General features: G+C 40.3%; 1 protein-coding gene across 1 annotated transcript in view; it reads right to left on the bottom strand.

Annotated features, from left to right (window-relative positions):
• The window catches only part of LOC114652583 (low affinity immunoglobulin epsilon Fc receptor-like), a 32,784-nt gene extending 18,542 nt beyond the window's left edge, over positions 1-14,242 (bottom strand). The window contains exons 1-2 of the mRNA XM_028802958.2: positions 14,048-14,242; positions 10,482-10,586 (exon numbers count right to left, since the gene is read on the bottom strand). Coding sequence (XP_028658791.1) covers positions 10,482-10,586; positions 14,048-14,147 — 205 coding nt within the window. The 5' untranslated portion in view covers positions 14,148-14,242. The remainder of the gene's footprint in view (positions 1-10,481; positions 10,587-14,047) is intronic.
• Between the last annotated feature and the right edge of the window lie 10,936 nt (positions 14,243-25,178).

The raw sequence follows: 25,178 nt of genomic DNA, 5'->3' as shown, positions 1-25,178 counted from the left end.
ATCCAACATCAAAAACTGATTGAATCCCTCTTAATAGCTATAACTAAACCATCAAAGTTAGCGATTGTTAAATGTCAAGCTCACATAGGAAAACAAGATCCTGTCAGCAAACGAAACGAATTAGCTGATCACTTTGCTAAACAGGCTGCATATAATAACACACGAATCTCTTTATTCCAACAGAGAAATAACCAGGACCCTGATAATCAACTTGTTTCTTTACAGAGTGCAGCCACGGACAGAGAAAAAAGAAAATGGTCCAAAGAAGGGTCACTCTCTGATGGAGTCTGGACCCATAGGCAAACTAACAAACCTTTCCTTCCAAAGGCTTCTTTCCCAGATATGGCAAAAATCGCTCATGGTCTAGACCATGCTGGAAGGGACGCCATGATTCAGGATGTTGAAAAACACTGGGAAGCTGCAGGCTTTTCTACATATGCAGAGCAGTTCTGCAGATGCTGTGCATTATGTCAAAAGTCTAATGTAGGAAAGGGCACCCAGGTAAGTCCAGGTAAGTCCCGCCGTTACACCTAATCCAATGGGTCCGTTTGAACACCTCCAAATGGATTTCATTGAACTAACTCCGTCTAAAGGTTACCGTTATTGTCTAGTAATTGTTGATGTGTTCTCCCGATGGGTAGAACTTTTTCCTGCTAAACACGCTGATGCTAAAACTGTAGCCAAAGCTTTAATCAAAGAAATTATTCCTAGGTGGGGCATACCACAGAAATTGCAAACTGATAATGGCACCCTCAAATCTAAATTAGCAAAAATCTGTGAGCAGACAAATTTATCCTGACCAGACACTTTGCCTCTGGCCTTAATGAGATTGAGGGCAAGAACACACCGGCAATTAGGACTGTCGCCATTTGAAATTCTGACCGGACACCCATGCCTGTGGGCATGGTTATGCGAAATGTTAACCTGCATACTGTGGACAATGATCTTCTCTCTTGTCTTACAGGTCTCCGAGCTTCTCTGAAAGAAGTCCACGAGCAGGTTAACCAGGCCTGGAGGACTAATCTTCCATCTAAAGACACGCCGATTCCCTTAGGCGCTTGGATCCTCGTCCATGACACTCGGACGAAACATTGGCATCAGCCGAGGTGGAGAGGACCGTTCCAAGTTCTTCTATCCACACCACATGCAGTAAAAATGGAAGGATTGCCCGCCTGGATTCACGCCTCACATTGCAAGAGATGGCACCCTTGATTGCTGTGCTACTATGCTTTCTTTTCCCTTGTCTACTGCCCTGGTCACCTTGACTTTCCCGTTAGGAATCACCACATCAGTGCAGGTGGATTTCTGCTCTATTATCAACTGTGGGACTGGTCGACAAGTCCAGTGGACCTGGTCTGACAAATACGTGTGTATGACTGTTACGAAGTATTATTGGGGAAGTAACTGTGACACCTGGCAATGGGTTTTTGCTAACACTGGAACTGAGAACTGGGGTTCTCAACCTTTTGAGGCCCAAAAATACGGTTTGAAAAATCGATTTTCTGTCATAAAAGGACATGCTTCTCATAAATGTGTTGACAACCATTGTAACCCCTTGATCATCATTTTGAAGAACTCCTCTTTACATGACTCAGGAACCTATATATTAGGGGCATATGTATCTGGAACAGACCCTTTAGGGAGATTTCTAATTAAGATTGACAACCCTGTTACTAACACCTCTCATTCTCCTGCACACACACCTGTCACCCCAACTTCTGGTCCAGACTTTTCTTCTTTTAAGATTATGAATATTTCCACCCTCTCATCCACTTTTTCAATTGAAACTGGCTATGGCGATTAGAACCGTTGGTTACAGTGGGTATTATATTCGGCTAAGCAAGTAAATCAATCTGATTGCTACGCCTGTGCTACGGCCAGGCCACATTTGGCTACCGTCCCTTTCCCTCTTTCTAATATTTACCCTGTTGGTCTTCCTTGTCTCCTTGCCCTTTTTACCTCTCCGTCCACACCAAAAGACTCTAACTGCATTACACTTTCTCTCCTCTCCCCCCCCACTCCTCAAATGACTCCCCCGATGTTCCAGTCTCATGAAGGCAATTATACCTGCTTCTCTAGTAATTATAGTTCCCCCTTCCGAGGTACTAATGTTGGTCATATCCCTTCTTCCTTCTGTTCCCAGACTTTCCAGGTTAACTCCACCTCATTTAATTCTACATTATCACTTTTCCTGTTGACACAGTCCACTCCGCGTGCTGATATTTGGTGGATGTGTAGTACATTAAAATTGCTTGATATTCTTCCCCCTGTTTGGACTGGCACATGCGCATTAACCCAACTTGATATGCCTTTCCGCCTCCTCCCTTTGAATTCTCCTCGCATGTCGTCCAGCTCTGGCCGACGTCATCGACCCCGCTCTGCTGACCCCTCCACATTCTCTCTTCACAGCCCTGGCGTTTACTTTGATTCCATTGGTGTCCCTCGCGGAGTCCCTGATAAAATTTAAAGCGTTAGATCAAGTTGCTGCCGGATTTGAGTCTATTTTCCCCCAAGTTACAATAAATAAAAATGTAGATTGGATTAATTACTTATATTACAACCAACAGCGTTTCCTGAATTTTACTAAAGAGGCTGTTGAAGGGATACATGAACAGCTTGATAGAACATCCCTTATGACTTGCCAAATCGATTAGCATTACATATGCTCCTTGCCGAAAAGGGGGGTGTACTGTATGTACTATGTTTGGTGATGCGTGCTGCACTTGCATCCCTAATAATACGGCTCCCGATGGATCAATCACCGTGCTTTGCCAGGTTTAACTGCCCTTTCAAATAAATTAGCTACCACTTCTGGCATTTCTAGCCCCTGGGGCTGATGGCTCAGGTCAGTTTTTATTTCACTGGCCATTGCTTTTATCATTCTGTTGCTTGTGGCCTGCTGTACAGTCGCCCTAATTAGATATCTTGTGTCCCAGTATTTCACTGCCTCCGTGGCCAAGGCTTATATGTTACACGAAGGATGCATGCTTCCCATTTCTTCCTCCTTTCCTTCCACTCCTTCCCCTTCTCCTACTCTCTCCCTTGTTACTCCTGTCACCCATATTTTTGTTGGTTCAAAAAGGGGGGAATGTAGAAGAAGAATGTTCTCCTCAGCACCATGTATTTTGTGTGTTTAGTAAATTAGAATCTTTATAATAACTATTTTGTAACTTGCCAGTGAGAGACGCTTTGGCTTATGAACTAACAAAAATATGTTATTCCAGGGTTCAGGAGAAATAGTGTCCAGATGAATAAAATGTAAGCTGTTTCTTGTTTTTCCCTTTCTCAGAGTGAATGTTTCAGGGACAAGGTCACAAGGCTGCAGAACTGTACATGTAGTTTATGCAAAGGCGTCTCTCCTGTACTTAGCTTCCAAAACACAGATAATGCTTAGCTCAACAGACATATTGTTTAACTTTACTGTTTTGATAAGGATGTTCTTTCTGTCTTATTAATCATGAGATGCTGAAGTATAAAAAACCCCTCCTGGCTTTTGATCAGGGTTCAATTGAGCTTTGCGGCAATAAGTTATACTCTTTTGAATCTCTACTTACTGCGACTCTGAATGAATAAATAAAGTGAATTGAGAAAATATTATCTGTCTGCTTTCCAGTGTGCCTTTTTCGTCCACAATAGATAGATAGATAGATAGATAGATAGATAGATAGATAGATAGATAGATAGATAGATAGATAGATAGATAGATAGATAGATAGATAGATAGATAGATAGATAGATAGATACTTTATTAATCCCAAGGGGAAATTCACATACTCCAGCAGATGAACGCATTGGATGAGCCAGACTCTGTTCCTTAGGACATCAGCACAGTGGTAAGTCAAAGACTTATGTTGTAGATCAAATGTAATGAGCCTTGTTTGCACTGCAGAATCGACATTTACTTGGCAAAATGATTTTACTTTTTTACAGGCTCATTAAGAATGCTCTTAGTATCTCACATTTCTGTGCATACAGCCTGTGTCAAATCAAGATGTATACTGGTGGTGATCTGAGCACTGCATGATGGCACATTGCTATTGCTCTCTTTGCTGAGCTGCTGTCACTTGCTCTCTCTTTTGCTTTTTTCTTATGTTTGTGACTCCCGCAAAGAGACCACCAGAAAAACGGTTTTGTGATTTTCTGCTTCAATCAGTAAAACTTTACATTCCCATTCACTGAAGTTTCATTTTTTGCCTTTTTCCTTGTGTTCTTCCATGGTTTGTAGCAAATACATCACTTTGGAACACAGGCAAATTTATATGTTAATTAGATCATGAATATTCTGGCTGCGAGAACTTGCATGAGCACATAGTTTTAAGCTGATTTGAGATTTATAAAGAAACTTAACAATGACACGCGGTGTATATACAGTTTTCTAAATCTGTTTTTTTTTGTGTGTTCTGTTCTTGCCTTTTGAATATAAGCACATTTTTAGAATGGAATCTAAGCAAGGCTTTATACATGAGGCTCTACATGATGTGACGTTTGTGATCTATGGTAATCCCGTGGTGGCAACCACCCTTACCACAATATACAAACAACCCACTAAATGGATTCATCCATGAAAACCAAAATGGCTTTAGAAAAAACACAAAATGATTTCAACTATTTTAAAATGAGTTCTAAGCTAAAAAGAGTGTAATAGAATCAGCATCCCAAAAATCCTATAAATGTATGTTTAATGTCCAAATAAAGTCTTGAAAAACATGGAAGAAGTTTAAAACAAAACCATTTCATAACAACATGTAAACAAAGAAAACATCACAAGGTATTAAAAAATCTTTTGCTGATCACTTTGGTAGCCTTAAGAAAACAGTTAAAATATTAATTTCTTAATTGGTCTACTTACTTACTTACTTGTCCCTAAGTGAAAAGACATGAGTACCTAACTAACATTTGCTAGCTCTTAAAGTACCAAAACAAAAAACTAATTAAAAAAAATGAAAGACTAAAACAACTTAAACAAAGTAAGCAGACAGTGACACCTAAAATGGTTAAAATAAAACAAAAGTGCAAAAAAAAATAAAAAAAAGAATGACTGAGCCAACATTACCACATTACCTTCTGCTGTTATTTACCTAAAATCTGGAATAGTCTGCCAATAGGAATTCGCCAGGCTAATACAGTGGAGCACCTTAAAAAACTGCTGAAAACACATTACTTTAACATGGCTTTCTGATAACTTCACCTTCATTTAATCCTGATACTCTGTATATTCAATTCATTATAATAACTATTCATGGTGGCTCTAAAATCTGTACTAACCCCTACTCTCTCTTCTGTTTCTTTTCCTGGTTTTCTGTGGTGGCGATCTGCGCCACCACCACCTAATCAAAGCACCGTGATGTTCCTACATTGATGGCTTAAAAGCCAGAAGTCTACATGACCATCATCATCAAGTCCTTCCATGAGAACCCTAAATATAAAGTGGACAGTTTCATTTATGTTAGGTAGAATGCCCAGATGGGGCTGGGCAATCTTGTGGCCTGGAACCCCTGCAGATTTTAATTTTTCTCTCCAGCCGTCTGGAGTTTTATTTTATTTTTTTTTTCTGTCCTCCCTGCCCATAATTAGTGTTGTCTTATTCTAATTCTTACTTTGTCTTTTATTTCTCTTTTCTTCATTATATAAAGCACATTTAGCTACATTATTTGTATGAAAATGTGCTATATAAATAAATGTTGTTGTTGTTTAGAGCTCTTGGAATAAAACTGTTTCTGAGCCGTGTGGTCCGTACAGTAAAGGCTCTGAAGCGTGAAGAGTGTGGTATAAGCTGTATCCAGATAATTCTCTCCACTGTTGACACAATCTGCTGTAGAGCTTTCCGATCAGCTGCTGTAGAGCTGTGATTCCACACTCAGATACAGTGGGTTAAAATAATCTGAGTGGTGCACTGAGAGTAACCACGCTAAAGCAGGTATGTTATTTGGAATAGTTTGGCCATTCCATGCACTATTATATGGTTACAGGTTGATTACAACCAGATGCCCTAAACTAAAAACAGTATATGGTTAATTTCAGTGTATTTCATAATGTCGCGTCATGGATGTGAATCTGAAAAAAAAAAAGAAAACCACCCAGGAACAGTAGCACCACTTTGGTGCTGGGTACCACCAGTTTGCAAAACTGAGTTGAAAACTTGCGTACGCAATAGTTCCAGCTGGTGTGAGAATGTGTGTGGCTTTACATGAAGTTTAGTTTTTATACAGCTTGATGTAAGCATGGAAACGGCCGTATGCAACATTTTTGTGCATACGCACCGTTAATACATGAGGCCCCAGGACATTTAATATTTATGTAGTACATATAGAGCAGGGGTGGGCAGACTTTTTGGCTCAGGGGCCACATTGACTTTTAAAATTTGACAGACGGGCCAGGCCAGCACTAGATGCATACATATCAAACATAAACATAAAAAAGGCATTACAATGTTAATATTTACACTCACTTTTAGTGGGAACAGTGTCGTTGATCACCCTTTTTTGCCAGTGCATTGAAGTCTGGTGTTAGTTTTGTTGTGGCAATTCTCAGAACAGATCTGAGGTGTTCATTGCTCAACTGGGATCTGTGGGGTGCTTTGTTGGTGTTCATCACACTAAAAGTCTGTTCACACACATACGTAGAGCCAAACAACACCAGCATCCTCTGTGCCATCTTCTGGATGTTTGGAAATTTGGCTGCGCTTAATGAAGCATAAAACTCATCCACTTTGAGAGAGTTGAACTTCTCCTTTAAGACGGTGTCACATTGGAGATCAATCAGTTCCAACTGCAACTCCTGTGGCGCCGTTTCAGGGTCCTGTGTGAAGGGACATGACATCAGCTGAAGTGACTTGTAAATTTTTCCAAAATCAGAGAACCGACAGCAGAATTCTCCATGCAGGTTGGCCAGTGATTTCCTGTATTTTTTCACAAGTCGAGGGGCCTCTTTCAGCATAGCCAGTGTGGGGAAATGAGCGAATGAGTTATTTGAGATTTGCTTTGTGAATAAAGCTAGCTTGGTTTTGAAGGCTCTGACGTTTGTGTACATTTCATGCACAAACTGGTCTTTCCCTTATAGCTTCACGTTCAGCTCATTCATGTGTGTCAGTGTGTCCACAGCAAAAGCTAAATCACAAAGCCAATCTGTGTCACTTAGCTCAGGAAAATCATCAGCTTTCTCAAATAGCTCCAAAAATGAGATAATCTCCTGTTTGAGCTCCCACACTCTTCGACATACTTTCCCCAAACTTAACCAGCGGACATTAGAGTGGTAAAGCAAGTCCTGGTGATCAGCGTCAATTTCTTCAATAAACATAATAAACTGACGATGCTGAAGTCCCCTCGCTCGAATAAAGTTAACAAGTTTTACAACTGGCTTCACTACGTAGTCAAGCTGCAATACGGATTAACACTGTGCTTCCTGGTGGATTAGGCAGTGTAAGAAAATTACCTCCTGCTCAGGGTTGTCCTCCTTCACCCTCTTCTGGATTCTTTTGAGCAACCCAATGTTTTTTCTAGTCAGATTTGGCGACCCATCTGTGGTAACGTTGGCGAGCGTACTCCAAGGTAGCTTGTGCCTATTTATGACCCCCGACACGCTGTCATACAAGTCCTCTCTCCGCGTTTTCCCCTTTAGGGATTCCATGGCCAAAAACTCCTCCGTTATCTCAAAATTGTCATTGATCCCTCTGATAAAAATTAAAAGCTGAGTGGTGTCTTTTATGTCATTACTTTCGTCCAGTGCCAAGGAACATAATATAAATGACTCCGCTTTTTTGTTTAACTTGCCAGCTAAGTCTTCGTCAATTAGCTCAACACGGCGAGTCACTGTCCGGTGTGATAAGCTAATTTTTTCAAATTTGTTCTTGCTCTCAGGACACAAGATACCTGCTGTCTCTACCATGCACTCTTTGAGAAACTCCCCTTCGGAGAAAGGCTTGCTGCTCTTTGCTAATTTGAATGCCAGCACATCAAGCCTTCGTGCTTGATTCTTGGATGGCAGTTTGTCGGATAAAGGTGTTTTGCTGAGCCTGCAAACTAGCTGCCAACCTCTGAGCGGTAGCAGTCCGTTCTTGCATTGACTGGTTGTTAGTGTAATTAGCATGCTTGGTGGAAAAGTGACGGCGGATGTTGTATTCCTTTAAAACCGCAATGGTTTCTTGGCAAATAAGACATACAGCCTTTGACCGGACTTCAGTGAAAAAGTATTTAGTTGTCCATTCCTTATTAAACTCACTGTCGACTTTTCTTTTCTTTGGCCCACTCATTGTTGCAGATGGGTTCAGAGCAGTAGCAGAGTAATAACAGAGAGTAACCCGGCCTCCGCAAAATCAGGTCAATGTATCACTGCGCCTAATGCGCCACCTGGTGGAACGCCAGGCATTATAGGACAAGGTCAAATGAATGCAGTCATAATTATGATAAGATTTGATTTGGGCAATTTTGTACCAATCTTCCGCGGGCCGGATTAAAAAGACCAATGGGCCGGATGTGGCCCGCGGGCCATAGTTTGCCCACCCCTGATGTAGAGGATAGTCAATACGTAAGCTTAATGTGCATCACAGGTAAATTAATGGAAGGAATTATAAAAGATAAGATTTAGCAACACATGGGAAGAACTAAAGTGCAAGTGAGCATTCAGAATGGGTTCAGATGAGGCCTGTCATGTTTTACTAATATGTTTGAATTGTATGAGGAAGCAACAAAAACATACAACCAGAGAGAAAAGGTATTATGATACCAGGCACTTCCAGGCAGGTGGCGCAAGTGCATTGAGAATGGTGGCGACTACATTGAGAAATGACATTATCAGTTTTGTTAAGGTTCATTCTATTTTCTATCTTTAGCTTGACTGCCCCTCGTACATGTAAAATATATTTTAAACAAATATTATAATATAAATGAATATACTGTATTTTAAAAATATTTTATATAAATGTAATGAATTATTATTATTATTATTATTATAAAATACATACAAGGATGGAGTTTGCATGTTCCCCCCATGTCTGTGTGGGTTTCCTTTGGGTGCTCCGGTTTTCTCCCACAGTCCAAAGACATGCAGGTTAGGTGCATTGGCGATCCTAAATTGTCCCTAGTGTGTGCTTGATGTGTGGGTTTGTGTGTGTGCCCTACGGTGGGCTGGCACCCTGCCCAGGGTTTGTTCCTGCCTTGCGCCCTGTGCTGGCTGGGATTGGCTCCTGCAGACCCTCTTGATCCTGTGTTAGATTATAGCGGTTTTGGACAATGACTGACTGACTGGCCTTCAAGGATAAATATATTATAATATCAGCAATTTACTGAAACGTTTTGTTAAATATGTAAATTATTGTTGACCTTTGTATATTACAATATATTTTATAAAATATAAAAATGTATTTCTTAAAAGTTTTCAGATTGCTAGGAATATTAATATAAATTCCGCAAAAACCACTACAATTTCTTTCAAAATATAGTGGTAATTCTAGTTATGATATACTGTACAATATATTTTAGACTTTATATTTCAAGATACCCTGCGGTGGGTTGGCACCCTGCCCGGGATTGGTTCCTGCCTTGTGCCCTGTGTTGGCTGGGATTGGCTCCAGCAGACCCCCGTGACCCTGTGTTCGGATTCAGCGGGTTGGAAAATGGATGGATGGATTTCAAGATACCTGTATATTTTCACAATATATTAACCTAACATTGAAAATATCATGCAATTGAAATCCATAAGGTGTTTCATATATTGAGATATGTTTTTAGACCAAATCGTACTGTGACGCAGCACAAATTATAAACCTATTATTGACCGAGTACAAGTTAAGTGTTAAGCCTGTACCTTGAAGCCTGCAGATGCTGGCAGAGCAGCTGACTTAAACTACTTTAAATGAGTTACAGGAGTTCAAAAATTTGGAATCCTTGGGCAAACTGCACTTTACTTTTTCCAGGTAAAAGAGAAGCCATGAATGATCTGTATTGAGTCTGTATTTTATACGCAAAATATTTGGAAATGTGTTTGTTACAATATATTAAAGGAAATATACGTCTACTTATATTTCAGATATATATTTGAACTACATATAGGTTATGGTATACTGAAAGATATGCCCACATGTTTGTTTTCAAACTCACTTATCCGGTTCAGAGTCATAGGGAGTGTTTACTTACAAATTGCAAAAAATTATTGTGGCAGCCAGTTACTTATTTGATAGTACACAAAATGAGAAGTACGCACTCTCACAGTTGCAAGAAAACTTCCTTTAACTCATTCAGCTTTACTTTATCAGGAGAATACAAACCATGAGTGAGCCACCAGTTCAAATCCTGGACCACAAATGACTTAAGCATCTCCTTCTAAATTGTCCAGTTACATTGATTTACATTGATGTGGAAGATAAGACCAGCAGCACATAAGAATTTCACACTTTAGTCTTTCACTTCACAACAACAGAAATCAGTCAATGACAATTTGCCTATAGTAAGTAGCACAAGCCCCCTATCCAGGAAAATGATGCTTACAGTACACAAGCACAGCGACGATGATGGCCGCTTCAATAGCACACACGATGAACAGCAGCTTGAGCCGAAGGGGTTTATGATCCACAGAGGCAGGCATTGGAGCTGCTGGGAAAAGAAAACAAAGAAGTGAAAATGATGAACATGGAAATCAAATAAGTGCATTTTTGGTTCTTATTAATTGCCTTGCAGTGAGAGGTCTTGTAATTTCAGTTTTTTTAAACATGACAGCTTTTTTTTAGAATGTGTCAAAAAGACTAAGATCTGTTTTAATGAGGCTGCTTGCCAACATGTTGTGAATAAGAATAAGAATCTGAAAATTAAATTTTGATAAATTCTGAAAAGAATGATACCAAACATATATATGTAGGTTTTAAAATAAAGCGTGACAAAAAGTGACATAAAAATGTCACATAAAATTGTTGCACAAAATCGTTGCACTTTTAGGCTTAGGACTTTATATATATGTCAAGTCAAGTTGGGGAGCATACATTGGTGCAGTGCGTTGGCGTACCCACTACATGTCGGAACAACTCTGGATCCTGGTTGGCAACCCCATAGGCAGACACGCGGTCCAGTCCCACCCTCCGGAAATGACCCTCTATCTGCCGCAGCCAGGTGTTACGTGGGTGACCCCTTGGCCTGGTCCAGCCACTTGGGTTCCCAACAATAAGGATCTTATGAGCTGGATCACCCTCGGGGAAATGCGCCACATGGTTGTAGCGCCGCAACTGACACTCCCTCACAATGCAGGTAATGCGCCTCATTCTGGAGTCCATGAGCAACCACTCATTCGACACAAAGTCAAACCAACAGTACCCAAGGATTTTCCAGAGAGACACAGTACCAAAGGAGTCCAGTCTTCGTTTCAGGCCACTGGATAGCGTCCATGTCTTGCAACCATATAGCAAGACAAGAAGCACCAGGACTCTAAAGACTTGGAGCTTCGTCCTTTTTCAGACATATTGGGAGCGCCACACACCCCTTTCCAGCGACCTCATGACCCCCCATGCTCTCCCAATCCGTCTACTGACTTCATAGGAAGAATCACCAGAGACATGAATGTCAAGGTAAGTAAACCTCTCGATGAGGTCGACACTCTCTCCGCAGACACACTGCTGATGGCTGTACCCAAGAGTTCATTAAAGGCCTGGATCTTGTTTTTATATATATGCACACACATATACCTATATATATATATATATATATATATACATACATATATACAGTATATATATTAAATTTAGGGTATACAAGAAACACTTAAATCTAATATACTTGTGGGAACTTCTGATGGGCTAATGTTAAAATGACTTATGTCCAGCACCTTTTCAACCCCAAACTTGGATTAGGTGAAATGAAAAAGTGAAAGAGTGTGTAGAAGGATCCAGGTGTAAACTAATAAGCCCAACAGAATAATGTGCCAGTGAAAAGTAAACTTTAAATATTTTACAATAGAAAATTTAAGACAAGAACAAGCTATGAATATGACAAAAATATATAAAAAATATATAATAAAGCAATAAAAACCTAATGCTAATGTGGCTAAAAGTCAACCTGTGAAGACATGACATGACAATTTCTATTCAGAAGCATAAATTCAAGGAGTAATATCTACATTACTAAACCACAGTTTTAATTTATGCACGGAGGCACCGACACGCATGCGCACTGCACCGCGGCGCCCCACAGTCAAACGCAGCGGCTTCCCAGAGTCATTAGGTGGCGCCCAAACACCACCCAAACACCACAACCCACAGTCAAATGCAGCAGCCCTCCAGAGTCAGTAGTATGTATGTGCCAGCGGTCTGTGTGGCATGTTTGAATCACATAATGGACTTTACCATGCCCACGACCTGTGAACTAAACCTGAGGTACAGCATGCACGCCAGGTTCTACAGCCGCCTGGACGAGACCGCCCACACCACCGCATACGCACTGCAGCCTTGACACCCGCCCCAGAGTCCAGAGTCAAACGCTCGCATGCGCACTGCGGTCTTGGCACCCGCCCCATAGTCCAGAGTCAAACGCAGCGGCTTCACAAAATGTGGCGGCACCCGCCCCAGAGTCAAACGCAGCGGCTTCCCAGAGTCTGTAGGTGGCGCCCAAATAACACAATGTGCTGCGCCGTGTCGCCCGCCCCAGAGTCAAACGCAGCGGCTTCCCAGAGTCAGTAAGTGGCGCCCAGACAACACAACCTGTGAGCACCCAAACAACACAACCTGTACAGTCATGGATACAAACAATGAACAAAGGTGCCCACACAAAGAAACCGCTTTAGTTCAAATAGGGTTAGTGAATTAAATGGAAACTTTACCATGCGTACGACCTGTGAACTACACCCGAGGTAAAGCGTGCACGCCAGGTTGTACAGTCGCCCGGACGCGACCGCCCACGCCACCGCATATACCCTCCATGAGATTTCTTCATGCAGCGGCTTCCCACCGAGGCGCATATTGCGCCGTGGCGCTCACCCCAGATTCAAATGCAGCGGCTTCCCAGAGTCAGTAGGTGGCGCCCAAACATCACAACCTGTTCAAGGAGTCGATGTCAGCGAAGGCAACAGAGTCACATCTCCACAAAACGTAACCGCTCTAGTACAGATATGCTTATTGAATTAAATGACATTTCCCCAGATGCACCCACCCTCCATGATATGTCATCCATCCAGATGGCGGAAACTTTACCATGCCTACGACCTGTCAACTAAACCTGAGGTAAAGCGTGCACGCCAGGTTGTACAGCTGCCCGGACAATGAACAAGCACACCCACAACGTGCTTTTGACACAGCACAGGCAAAGGAGGCACGTATCCAAATGGAGGGAGCTCAACGAATACGTAATACAAACACGAGCCCGTATGGCTACTACGACCTGTGAACTACACCTGAGGTAAAGCGTGCACGCCACATTGTACAGCCACCCGCGACCACACACACCACCGCATATACCCTCCATGATATTTCAACACGCAGAAACTGATTGCCATTCTTGGATTTCTGGCGAATCGTGGGCTTACTTGTTTAGTACCTATTTGGAAAATTTTTTACATTTTTTTTTTTACAGTTAGAAGACAGGAAGACTTAGTGACTTGCTAAGGTAAGTCAGAAGGATTTGTAGTTTACTGTTCAGTGTCAAGTGACCTTGACACAATACCACACTGGGTTGGTCTTTTTTCAGTAAATACGTCATTGCTGTTTTAGCAGATTTAGAACAATAACTATAGATTTAGCCATTCAATAGATGAGATATGCAAAGTGCAGTCCCATTCATACAGGTCTTTATCAATATAAATTACTTTTCTGCCAGTAAAGCTAAACAAATGACATGGAGTCTCTCCAGAGTTTTGTCTGCATTGCTTTGCCCCGGAAGGTTTCATTTTATCAAACAGAAATAGAGTTGTCAGTTTATAGCTTGGCTACAGCTGGAACGTTAAAGACCTCAAATTATTGTTAGACCTTGTAATTTATCCTTTTTTAATTTAGCATCAATGGAGTGTAAAACAAGTAGACTCTCATTAAATAAAAAAGTCATACTTGAAAAATGGATTTATCTGTTAGGTGCCTTACCTTCCTGTGGTTTTTCAGTAGTTGTCATTTGGAACAGCCCTACATTTTCATAGACAGCCTCAGTTGGCTTGTCTGGTACCATGTAAATGTTTTCCATCATTAAGACAGTTGAAGTGAGAATGCACTAAAGAGGAAGCCCACCTCTGACTTTTAGAGGGTTTGAACAAGGATGCTCACCACCTGCTCTTGATGAAAAGTCCCTCCCCACAAGCAAGGCACAGGGGCCCAGTGGCCACTCTTTTAATTTACTGTAATGAAGACGTGCTAAACAGTGTGAACAGGAAACATCAAAGCTGAAAACGTTTTTTGACATATAGTATAATAGGGGAAAAGGTTCATTTTGGAATTACTTCATTATGGAAATAGAACTTAATTAGAGGGAACATTGGGCATTTTTGCATCATTTCTTATGGATTTTAAGGTTTCATTGTTTTAGTTGCATTTAGTTCTACAGAGAAGAGCAGAAAAGAATGAAAATCTAGGTGTATTTGCTGGTGGCTGGTGAACCTCCACATGCCAATTATTTTCATAGCAGTTAAGTGCATGAGGGATGCATGAGTATGCAGTGAGACTTGTGGGTCTGTTAACTATTTAACTGGTCCTTGTAATATTCTTCATTGATGGCATGACTACTGTTTTCCTATTCTGCGCTTGAGGTGGTCACCAACTTTCTAATTCTGATGGCAGAGTACAGAGTAATGAGACCAGGGCCAACAGTACGGTCATTGAAGGTCAGATTTACCATCTTTTCCATTAAAAAGTGTAACTTTTAGGGTAATACCCAAGACAGGAGTTTAAAAACCACACTAATACACAACATAATGCGACATTTCTACAGAGCAAATTATATGATATTTTCAAACTTAATCCAAAACAGGTTAATAGCAAGTTGACAGCATTGGGCGTACTATCTATAATGGCTTCCTTCAAATATCACCTCCAAGTCTCACCTCCGAGTATGTATTTTTTAGGTGTGAAATATATTTGTGTTAAACATCAGTAGGTCGAAAAAGCTCACCATACAATAAAAATAAGATTAGATGAAAGAGGAAGCTGATATTCAAAAGGCTCGGGTTGTTTCTTAAGAAAACCACAGAACAATGTTCCTCACACCCTTTATTTTTGGCTGTTGGCATGTGATGGCAGGCTCAATTTTGACTTCCTCCCTGCTCACAATACCCTGCTCTGCTGAAATTATTACCTTAGATCTTTAATTTGTGAAGCATGTCTTGTGATTTCATAGTGCATAAAGTGACTTCTCTGATAGGGGCCACCCAGACACATGCTGCACCCACTAACATCACGGTTTGGACTGGGCCCTGTCCACTGCTCCTCTTTTTTACCATTATTTGCTTATGCCTCTGCCTTTTTTAGTTTATTCTTTACCTTGTCCCCTGTAATTATAGGATTGATGAGTTATTTAAATATGATTGTGTGATGATATTTGAGCCAACAGACTTGGTTCTTTCCCAGGAGGGCCTTAGACTAAGTAATCTGGGAGTCTTTCACCTAAGAGGCACAGCCAGCATAATGAAAGGGATAGCAAAGTAACATTCAGCTTCTTTACCTGCAGCTTCTGACACTCTTCGTAAGACTCCTCATTCCCTTTGTGCTTTATTAAAAAAATTCTGCAGTGTTCTTGTGGTTTTATCTTGTAGGGGTTGCCACATAAGTGTTGTCTTTGATGTTGTTGTCTCCCCTTTTTGTTTGTCTATTCATTGGACGGTGCTGACTTGCTCCTAAATGGAGGAAAGATCTGCACATTTAAGGGAGAAGATGCACTGTGCACTGCCCAGTGGGAAGGGTAGGATGCTGGTTAAAAAAAACAGGAAGTCCCAAGCAAAGGGGGGATCTTCACACAAATCAGAGGATCTTAGCAATTGCAGGAAGAGAGAAGCTTTTAGGCTGGAGGAAATACAACCTAATAGGAAAGACGTGTGTTCTCCACCATCCAGAGGTGGACACCTGTTGCGTCAAAATGGGAAGAGTTATTGCAGAGGAGTGGCTGTGGGAGAGTCGCTAGGAATAAAATGTGTGTTTTGTTATCTGGGAACCATTCCCATCTTTCTTATGACATTGAACTGAGCTTCATCTGATTATGGATTAAGCTTGCAGATCGTCAGGATTAATATTTGTTGGACTGCTAACTGTCATTTGTGTCATTTGTGCAAATTCAAGCTTGTCTTTTGCTTGTGAAATGTGTTGGTCTTGTATTTTGTGTCTTGGTTTGGTCCATTAAAATCACAGTGTTTAACTAGCAAGTATAAATGTGGTCTCTTGTTATTGTCAAGGGAAGGGGAAATTTGGATAGCTGTTTGTAAGGCCCCGTTATCTTAAGAAACAGTCCACAAAATAGCTGCAAGTCCTTGTTCTCCTAGACCCTTCTGCAGCTTTTGACATTATTGACCATGAGATCTTGCGTTTGCAGCTTGAACATCTGGTGAGGCTTAAAGGGTCTGCTCTTAACTGGTTCAGGTCATATCTTACAGGTAGGCACTTTTCAGTGTCTTTCAATTTCTCTTTCTCGTCTGCTGCTCCTGTTAAATGTGGTATTCCTCAGGGATCCATTTTGGTTCCTATTTTATGTGTTATAACTTCATCCTATAGGAGCTATTTTGAGGAAATGTAATATTTCTTTTCACTGTTATGCTGATGATACACAGGTTTATGTTCCTGTTTGTAACTCTGAAATTAATTGGCTGCACAATTGTCTTTTTGAACTAAGATCCTGGATGGCTGAAAATGTTCTTGATCTGGATCAAAATAAAACAGAAGTTCTGAAAGCAGGTCCTCCTGCCAAAGCTCAAATTAGTTTCAAACTTCTCGGCTCTTTCATTGATTTTTGCAAATCTCAAATTCTTAATCTTATTGTCATTTTTTACAGTAACCTCTCTTTTGAGAAATAGATTAGTAGTCAAGAGTTGTGTTTTCCAGCTTCGTCCTTTAGCTAAGGTCAAACCTTTTTTTATCTCCTAGGGATTTTGAGAAAGCTACTCATGCTTTTATCTTTTCTTGGCTTGATTACTGCAACTCGTTGTGTTCTGGGATCAGCAAATCCCTGCATGTTGCAGTTGGTTCAGAATGCTGCTGCCCGTTTTTTGGCTGGGGCAAGAAAGTTTGATTCTGTTTGTCCAATATTAGCTTCTTTACACTAGCTGCCAGTTAGTTTCAGAGTTGATTTTAACATTCTGTTGCTAGTTTTTAAATCATTACATGAGTATCCATCCATCCATCCATTTTCCAACCCGCTAAATCCGAACACAGGGTCATGGGGGTCTGCTGGAGCCAATCCCAGCCAACACAGGGCACAAGGCAGGAACCAATCCCAGGCAGGGTGCCAACCCACCGCAGGGCACACACAAACACACACCAAGTACACATTAGGGCCAATTTAGAGTCGCCAATCCACCTAACCTGCATGTCTTTGGACTGTGGGAGGAAACCGGAGCGCCTGGAGGAAACCCACGCATACACGGGGAGAACATGCAAACTCCACGCAAACCCAGGTCCCCAGGTCTCCCAACTGCGAGGCAGCAGCGCTACCCACTGCGCCACTGTGCCGCCCATTACATGAGTATGCTCCTACCTATTTATCTGAATTGTGTGTTTTACACCAGCCATCCAGAGAACTTAGATCTAACGGTCAGTTGTCTCTTATGGTCCCTCGCACCAAGTGTAAATTTAAGGGTGACAGGACTTGTGCACCTGGCACACCTCGTCTGTGGAACTCTTTACTTCATTACATTAAGCAGTCACCTTCAATTGAACTGTTTAATACGAGACTGAAAACTCTTTTGTTATCTCTAGCTTGCAGTGTCCTTAACTGATACTGATGGTTGCCCTACTTCTTCTTTCTTTTTCCTTAACTCACTATTGGCTGTATTTTGTTGTATTGTACTTTATTTCTATTTATTTTATTTATGCTCATTGTATATTTTAATGTAAAACTCTTTGGCTACAGTATTACTGATGTTGTTTTAAATGTGCTTTGTAAATAAATTGACATTGACATAGTGGGGTGATTGGTATAGCCTTATTCTTCTGGCATTCTGGGTTTTGAAACTGGATGTGATGCAGTTGTGATTTGCTTGAGATTTGTCATTAATAAACATGGGAAAAAGGAAAGGAATAGCTCGACATAAGACAAATAATATCTAACTCCTCTCTATTGGCCTATTCGGTTATTTCTTCTGTATATACAATGGCACCATTCCTCACAGTTTTTTAAAGAAAGTGCAAAGCAGAAACCAGTACTGATTGTAGTATAAAGCCATTCAGAGTACGCTCACGCACACATCCACACTCACACTGGTTTGATGGAGAAAAGCCAAAATAGATCACTTCCACACAATACTAAGTACATAAACACCACACTCATTTGCTATAAAGTGTAAAATATACCTATGTAGAAATAAACACATTAATATAGATATCTATATTACTTTATAAAAGGATTAAAAATAAAAATTATTTACAAACTACAGATCTCTTAGGTCAACTGACAACTATGCAATGAGTTATTGTGCAGAGATACATTTACTTTTCTGGTAGAATATGATTTTGGTGTGACATTAGATCAATTATTGACAGCTACACAAAGTCTGTCCTGAATGTGTAGTACCTCACTTGGGATGATCACTTTGTGAATCTCAGCTAAAGAGCAAGAATGCTCTGACAGGACAATACTGTGAGGAAACTCAGTAAGCTTGAATATAAATTCTACAAACTATATCTAGCTCCCAGTTTTGGTGTCACAGCTTAATTCTTTATTTACGCTGTGTTTTAGGCAGGCCTAACTTCTCCAGTAGAGTAGCTTCAATAGACATTGTTCTGTGTGTCAGGATAAAGGTGGGGTTCCACCCTCAGCCCTTATATATCTATTGCCATACAATGCTAATTGTTCAGTAGTTACATGATGGAGGAAGAAAGGGTAAAAATGGTTCCTTGTGAGCATCATTGTTTGTTGTGCATTGTATAATTGTGGGTACAGTAATCCCTCGCTACTTCGCGGTTCACTTTTCGCGGATTCACGACTTTGCGGATTTTATATGTAAGCATATCTAAATTTATAACGCGGATTTTTCGCTGCTTCCCGGGTTTCTGCAGACAATGCGTCTTTTTACTTCTGGTATTTGCTTCCTCAGTTGGTTTGCCCAGTTGATTTCATACAAGAGATGCTATTGGCGGATGGCTGAGAAGCTACCCAATCAGAGCACGCAGTTAAGTTCCTGTGTGCTGCTGATTGACTCAGCGACGGAGTACTGCATTAACCAGGAAGTCTCATCTCACTCATTCAGCATTAACGTGCTCTTGCTACTGCATTCAGGGGATTATCACCTTCATCGTCATCATTTTTACTGTGCAGCATATTCATCACCATCATCACGTCATATATAGCTACGTGTACTTCGCTATACAGTAAGTGTAAACTTATCTACCGATTTCATATTGCTTAGCAGTTGTCCCTGTTATTAATAGAGTAAAGGGTGGGTTGTAAACAATACAGGGAGGGTTTAAAAACGTCCAAATACATGTTAAATAATTAAATAAATATGGTGTCCCTACTTCGCGGAAATTCAGTTATCGCGGTCGGCCTTGGAACCTATCTCCCGCGATAAGTGAGGGATTACTGTATTGTATTATTTTTAAGTTGCCTTTTTAGGCAAACCCCATTTTACCTATATGTTCTGTTTTTTTTTCCTTTTATAAATTCTCTAAAAGCAATTTTGTGGTATGTTGTACTAAATGCCAGAGGATTGTAGTTCCCCTCTTCCATGTACAGCATTTTTAAAAAATATGAAAATATTTTTAACTATTAATTCTAAACTTAAGCCCCATTTCTAGGCTTGTACAGTCCTTGAAGTCTGACAGTTGAGTTCAGGGTCAGGCTGCCTGTGGTGAGGCCTGTTTCTGCAGCCAATGTGAAGTTCTGATCACATTTCCATTTATTTTAAAGCCTGCTTACAATTTTTCATAATTTTGAGTGCTTGCTAAATTAACCATTCAAAGGACTCCACTTTGAAGTCCGCTAAGAAGCACAGAATTTGGAAAAGCTTCATCTTTTTCTTATGTGACACCAAAGAGACTGTCTTATAAACTGGGTTGGAAGAACAGTGCAATTGCCAGTGATTCATTTTTGTTTGCTTAATAACTCAAATAAATAAGGAGAAACAGCAGGGCTGAGCATGGGTTAAAACAAAAGCCCAATGTAAGGATTTCTGTGTTTTTTGGTTTGCCATTTTGTTTGTTTGTTTTGTGTTCTGGTTAGCTGAACCTATGTGAGCCACAACCTTGTTTTCTCTTGGTCAGCCATATTCTCCATGAATTGAGGCTAAAAATTTGTTTGTGCGTTAAATTTTTCTGATCTTATTTTTTCATGTTAAGCAGCACTCATCCACAGCCAATTCCTTTCAAACAGCCCAAAAAGTTACTGTCTTTCTGCATGTGCTAATGTGCAGGTCTGATGACCCTTAGGCATTCCCCCTCTACAGATTTTCATTGTTGTCCAATTGGTGGCAGTCTAGTTCCTATTATACTGACTAGCAGCCCACCACCTAGAAGTCTTATGGATCAGATATCATACCTGCATCTCTTATCACAGGATCAATTTACTTCCTGCAATTTACTAATTTGTTCTCAGAGTAAACGTTGTCCTGGTTCTGACATAACCTGATCACATTTCCAGAGCTGCACTGCCTCAGATATATTTGTTCTCAGTTTAAATGCGTTTGTGCTACAATGACTTCTCATGTATAACCACTCTTTGATTTCTGACAATGACTCTGCTTGTTGTGTAAACTTTGATAAATGAGCAAAAGGGCATCAAGAGAAGAGAAAAATAGAAGCAAAACAATAGGTATAGTTTTGTTTCATTTTTGTTTCCTCACCCAAATCATGACAAGCACTTTTTTTGTGCCAGGGGTGCATGCATGACTGGATTTCCTGCATCAGGGTGCTACAGTGCCCCCCATAATATTTGAGACAAAGACACATTTTCCTTGATTTACCTCTCTGCTCTACAGTTTAAAATTACAAATCAAACACTTCAGCCATGATTAAAGTGCGCATTGCAGACTTTCATTTAAGGGGATTTGCATATATTTTGGTCACGCCACATAGAAATGAAAACACTTTTTCTACATGGTCCTTCCACTTCAGAGCACCATAATGTCTGAGACATAGCAATGGCAGATCTATAAAAGCTGTCATATTTAGGACTTTGTCACATATCCCTCACATGCAATGATTGATTGAAGTCTGTGAGTCATAGACATCACCAGCAAGAGCTGAATATCTTCTTTGGTGATGCTCTGCCAAGCCTCTAATGCAGCCATCTTCAGCTGCTGCTTGTTTCGGGGATTTGTCCCCCTTCTATTTTCTCTTCAGCATATGAAAATTGCATGACTGGCTTGGCCATCCAATAATTTTCTATTTTTTACCTTTGAAAAAACTCCTGTGTTACCTTAGCAGCGTGTTTAGGATCATTATCTTGTTGTAAGATTAAGCACCATCCAATGAGTTTGGAGGCATTTACTGGAACTTGGGCAGATCAGATATTTCTGTACACCTCAGAATTCATTGTGCAACTGCATCATCAATGAAGAAAAGTGTGCCAGGACCTGTGGAAGCCATACATGCCCAAACCACAACACCTCTGGCACCACGTTTAACAGATGTGGTGATCTACTTTGGATCTTAGGCAGTTCTTTTTTGTCTCCACATTTTGCTCTTGCCATTACTCAGATTAGGTTCATCAACAACAACAACAACATTTATTTATATAGCACATTTTCATACAAAAAGTAGCTCAAAGTGCTTTACATAATGAAGAGAAGAAAAATAAAAGACAAAATAAGAAATTAAAATAAGACAACATTAATTAACATAGAAAGGAGTAAGGTCCGATGGCCAGGGTGGACAGAAAAAACAAAAAAAAACTCCAGAAGGCTGGAGAAAAAAATAAAATCTGTAGGGGTTCCAGGCCACGAGACCGCCCAGTCCCCTCTGGGCATTCTACCTAACATAAATGAAATAGTCCTCTTTGTAGTTCGGGTTTTTCACGGAGTCACTTGATGCTGATGGTCATACAGACTTCTGGCTTTTAATCCATCCATCATTGTTGGAACATCATGGTGCTTTGGGTAGATGGTGGTGGCGCACGCCACCACCAACAGAACACCGGAAAAGGAAACAGAAGAGAGAGTAGGGGTTAGTACAGATTTTGAATGAATAGTTATTATAATGAATTGGATATACAGAGTATCAGGATTAAATTACAGTGAAGTTATGAGAAGGCCATGTTAAAATAATGTGTTTTCAGTAGTGCTCCACTGTATTAGCCTGGGGAATTCCTACTGGCAGGCTATTCCAGATTTTAGGTGCATAACAGCAGAAGGCCGCCTCACCACTTCTTTTAAGTTTTGCTCTTGGAATTCTAAGGAGACACTCAGTTGAGGATCTGAGGTTACGATTTGGAATATAAGGTGTCAGACATTCCGATATATAAGCCGGGGCGAGATTATTTAAAGCTTTATAAACCATAAGCAGAATTTTAAAGTCAATTCTGAATGACACAGGTAACCAGTGTAGTGACATCAAAACTGGAGAAATGTGTTCGGATTTTCTTTTCCTGGTAAGGATTCTAGCAGCTGCATTCTGCACTAATTGCAAACGATTGATGTCTTTTTTGGGTAGTCCTGAGAGGAGTGCGTTACAGTAATCTAGCCGACTGAAAACAAACGCATGAACTAATTTCTCTGCATCTTTCGATGATATAAGAGGTCTAACTTTTGCTATGTTTCTTAAGTGAAAAAATGCTGTCCTAGTGATCTGATTAATATGCGATTTAAAATTCAGATTACAATCAATGGTTACCCCTAAGCTTTTTACCTCCGATTTGACTTTTAATCCTAATGCATCCAGTTTATTTCTAATAGCCTCATTGTATCCATTATTGCCAATCACTAAGATTTCGGTTTTTTCTTTATTTAATTTGAGAAAGTTACTATTCATCTTTGTCTCATCTGTCCACAGGACCTTTTCCCAGAATTCTGCAGTCTCTTTTAAGTTCTTTTTCATGAACTGTAATCTAGCCATTTTTGTGGCTAATTAGTGGTCTGCATCTTGTAGTGTAGTCTCTGTATTTCTGTTCATAAGGTCTTCTGCAGATAGTCATCTATGACACATCCACACATCTGCTTCCTAAAAACTGTGTCTGATCTGTCAGAAAGGCGTTTGGGGCTTTCTCTTTGCCACAGTGAGGATTCTTCTGTCACCAGTAGTGGAGGTCTTCCTTGGCCTACAAGTCTCTTTCTGATTACTGAAGTCTCAACTGCATTCTTTCTTCCAGTTGTTTTAGGTGATCCTAATGTGTAAGAAATAAGATATCTAATGCTAAGAAGTTTGGAGGAGTTATTTATGCACCAAGGGATAATGCATAGTGTGAATATAGTGTATTTACTGTGTCTCTTCTGTGAAATTATCAGCATATCAATTGTGTTTATATCACTGTTTTTATTAGACAAAATATTACTATGACCATCTCTGTGCTTATGCCCAGACACTTTATTCTGCTCATGGATGGTGAACTTTCCCACAAACAGACCAGAGTCTCTGGATTGGAAAGTATATCGCCTGCAATCTTATCCTGAACACAGGTTCACCACAGGGATGTGTGCTGAGACCAATACTTTTCACTCTGCGCATGCATGACTGTACCCCCATGCACCCCTCAAACATGACTGTGAAATTTGAAGACACTACAGTAGTAGGCCCGATTGCAGGTAATAATGAAACAGCCAACAGACTGGAGGTGGCAAACCTCGCCGAAAGGACTATAAGAAAACAAATGAGAAAGATATCCTTTACATACAGGGTGAAGAAGTAGAAAGGGTGGAAAGTGTGAAGTTCCTGGTAGTCTACATACCTAAGGAACTCACATGGTCTCTTAACACTACTTACTTAATTGGGAAAGTCTGACAACGCATGTATTTTCTCAGTAAGTTGAGGCAAGCCAGTTAACCACAGTAGCTTGTGAAGAACTTTTACTACAGCACTGTTGAAAGTATTCTAGCCTATGGTTCAACAGTGTGGTACGCTTGCTGCAAAGTTGAAGATCGAAATAATGTACTTCGTGTTGTGAAGGATGTCCATGGAATCTTTGGGGTTGTCCTCCCAAACCTGGACAGTGTCTACACCAGCTAACTGAGGAATGAGGCCAGAGCCATTGCTATATCAAACAAATGTACCATTATACTGTACATAATAAGTACCTTATACATACAGTAACTTACTTACGCATTATAAATATAATATAGGCTGTTCTTTTCAATAGCCACCTTATGATAATCTCTGTGTAATTGTTTGTAATGCTTATGTCTATTTCAAAGCCTATTATTGTGTCTACTTTACATACACTTGGCTATAAAGGCAGATATGTCAACTAAATTTTGTTGTATGGAAATATGACATTAAAACTCTCTCTTGATCTCTCTCTTACTGACTTATAAGTGGTGCATTCCGTAATTTTCAGTTTAATGACACAAACCTTTATAATCTATTTTTCTATATTTTGCCCCATCGACAAAAAAATACAATAGTAATGAATAACATAATTTAAATGTCATGTATTAATTCTTGCCATTTTCAATGGAAATTTTAGCTCATAATATGTTACCATTTTGTAATAAACATGAAAGATTACTTTAAATGATAATTCAACTAAGAATGCAACAACATTAGATGAGTAAAAATAAAATCCTCAGATCACTTCTCTAGAGTGTAATGAACTCTCGAGCCACAACACCCTGCTAAGCTTCATGTTTAGCTGGGTATGGAGCAGCCAAGAGATGAAACTGTGTAGTTGCCTCAGTTACCAAGCATGACTTTCCAAGGGCTTACTTGGCAAGCGCACTTAGTGGCATACTTGCTGTTCTCTCTACTGTTTGCACATTGGCATACTTTAAAATAATGACAGTCAGAGTGAAGTTGTTGTTTTATTAAGCAGTTTTTCTTTTTTATATACTAGAGGGCTTTGCCCCCTGCTCGCCAACCACTCCCCCCCCCCAAAGCCGTTGTGAAGAGGGGAGCTGAACGCACCCCAAGGAGACACGTCCACTCCTCCGAAACAACC

The sequence above is a fragment of the Erpetoichthys calabaricus genome, chromosome 5, assembly GCF_900747795.2.
Source record: "Erpetoichthys calabaricus chromosome 5, fErpCal1.3, whole genome shotgun sequence".
NCBI lineage: Eukaryota > Metazoa > Chordata > Cladistia > Polypteriformes > Polypteridae > Erpetoichthys > Erpetoichthys calabaricus.
This window is presented reverse-complemented; position numbering and strand designations above follow the sequence as displayed.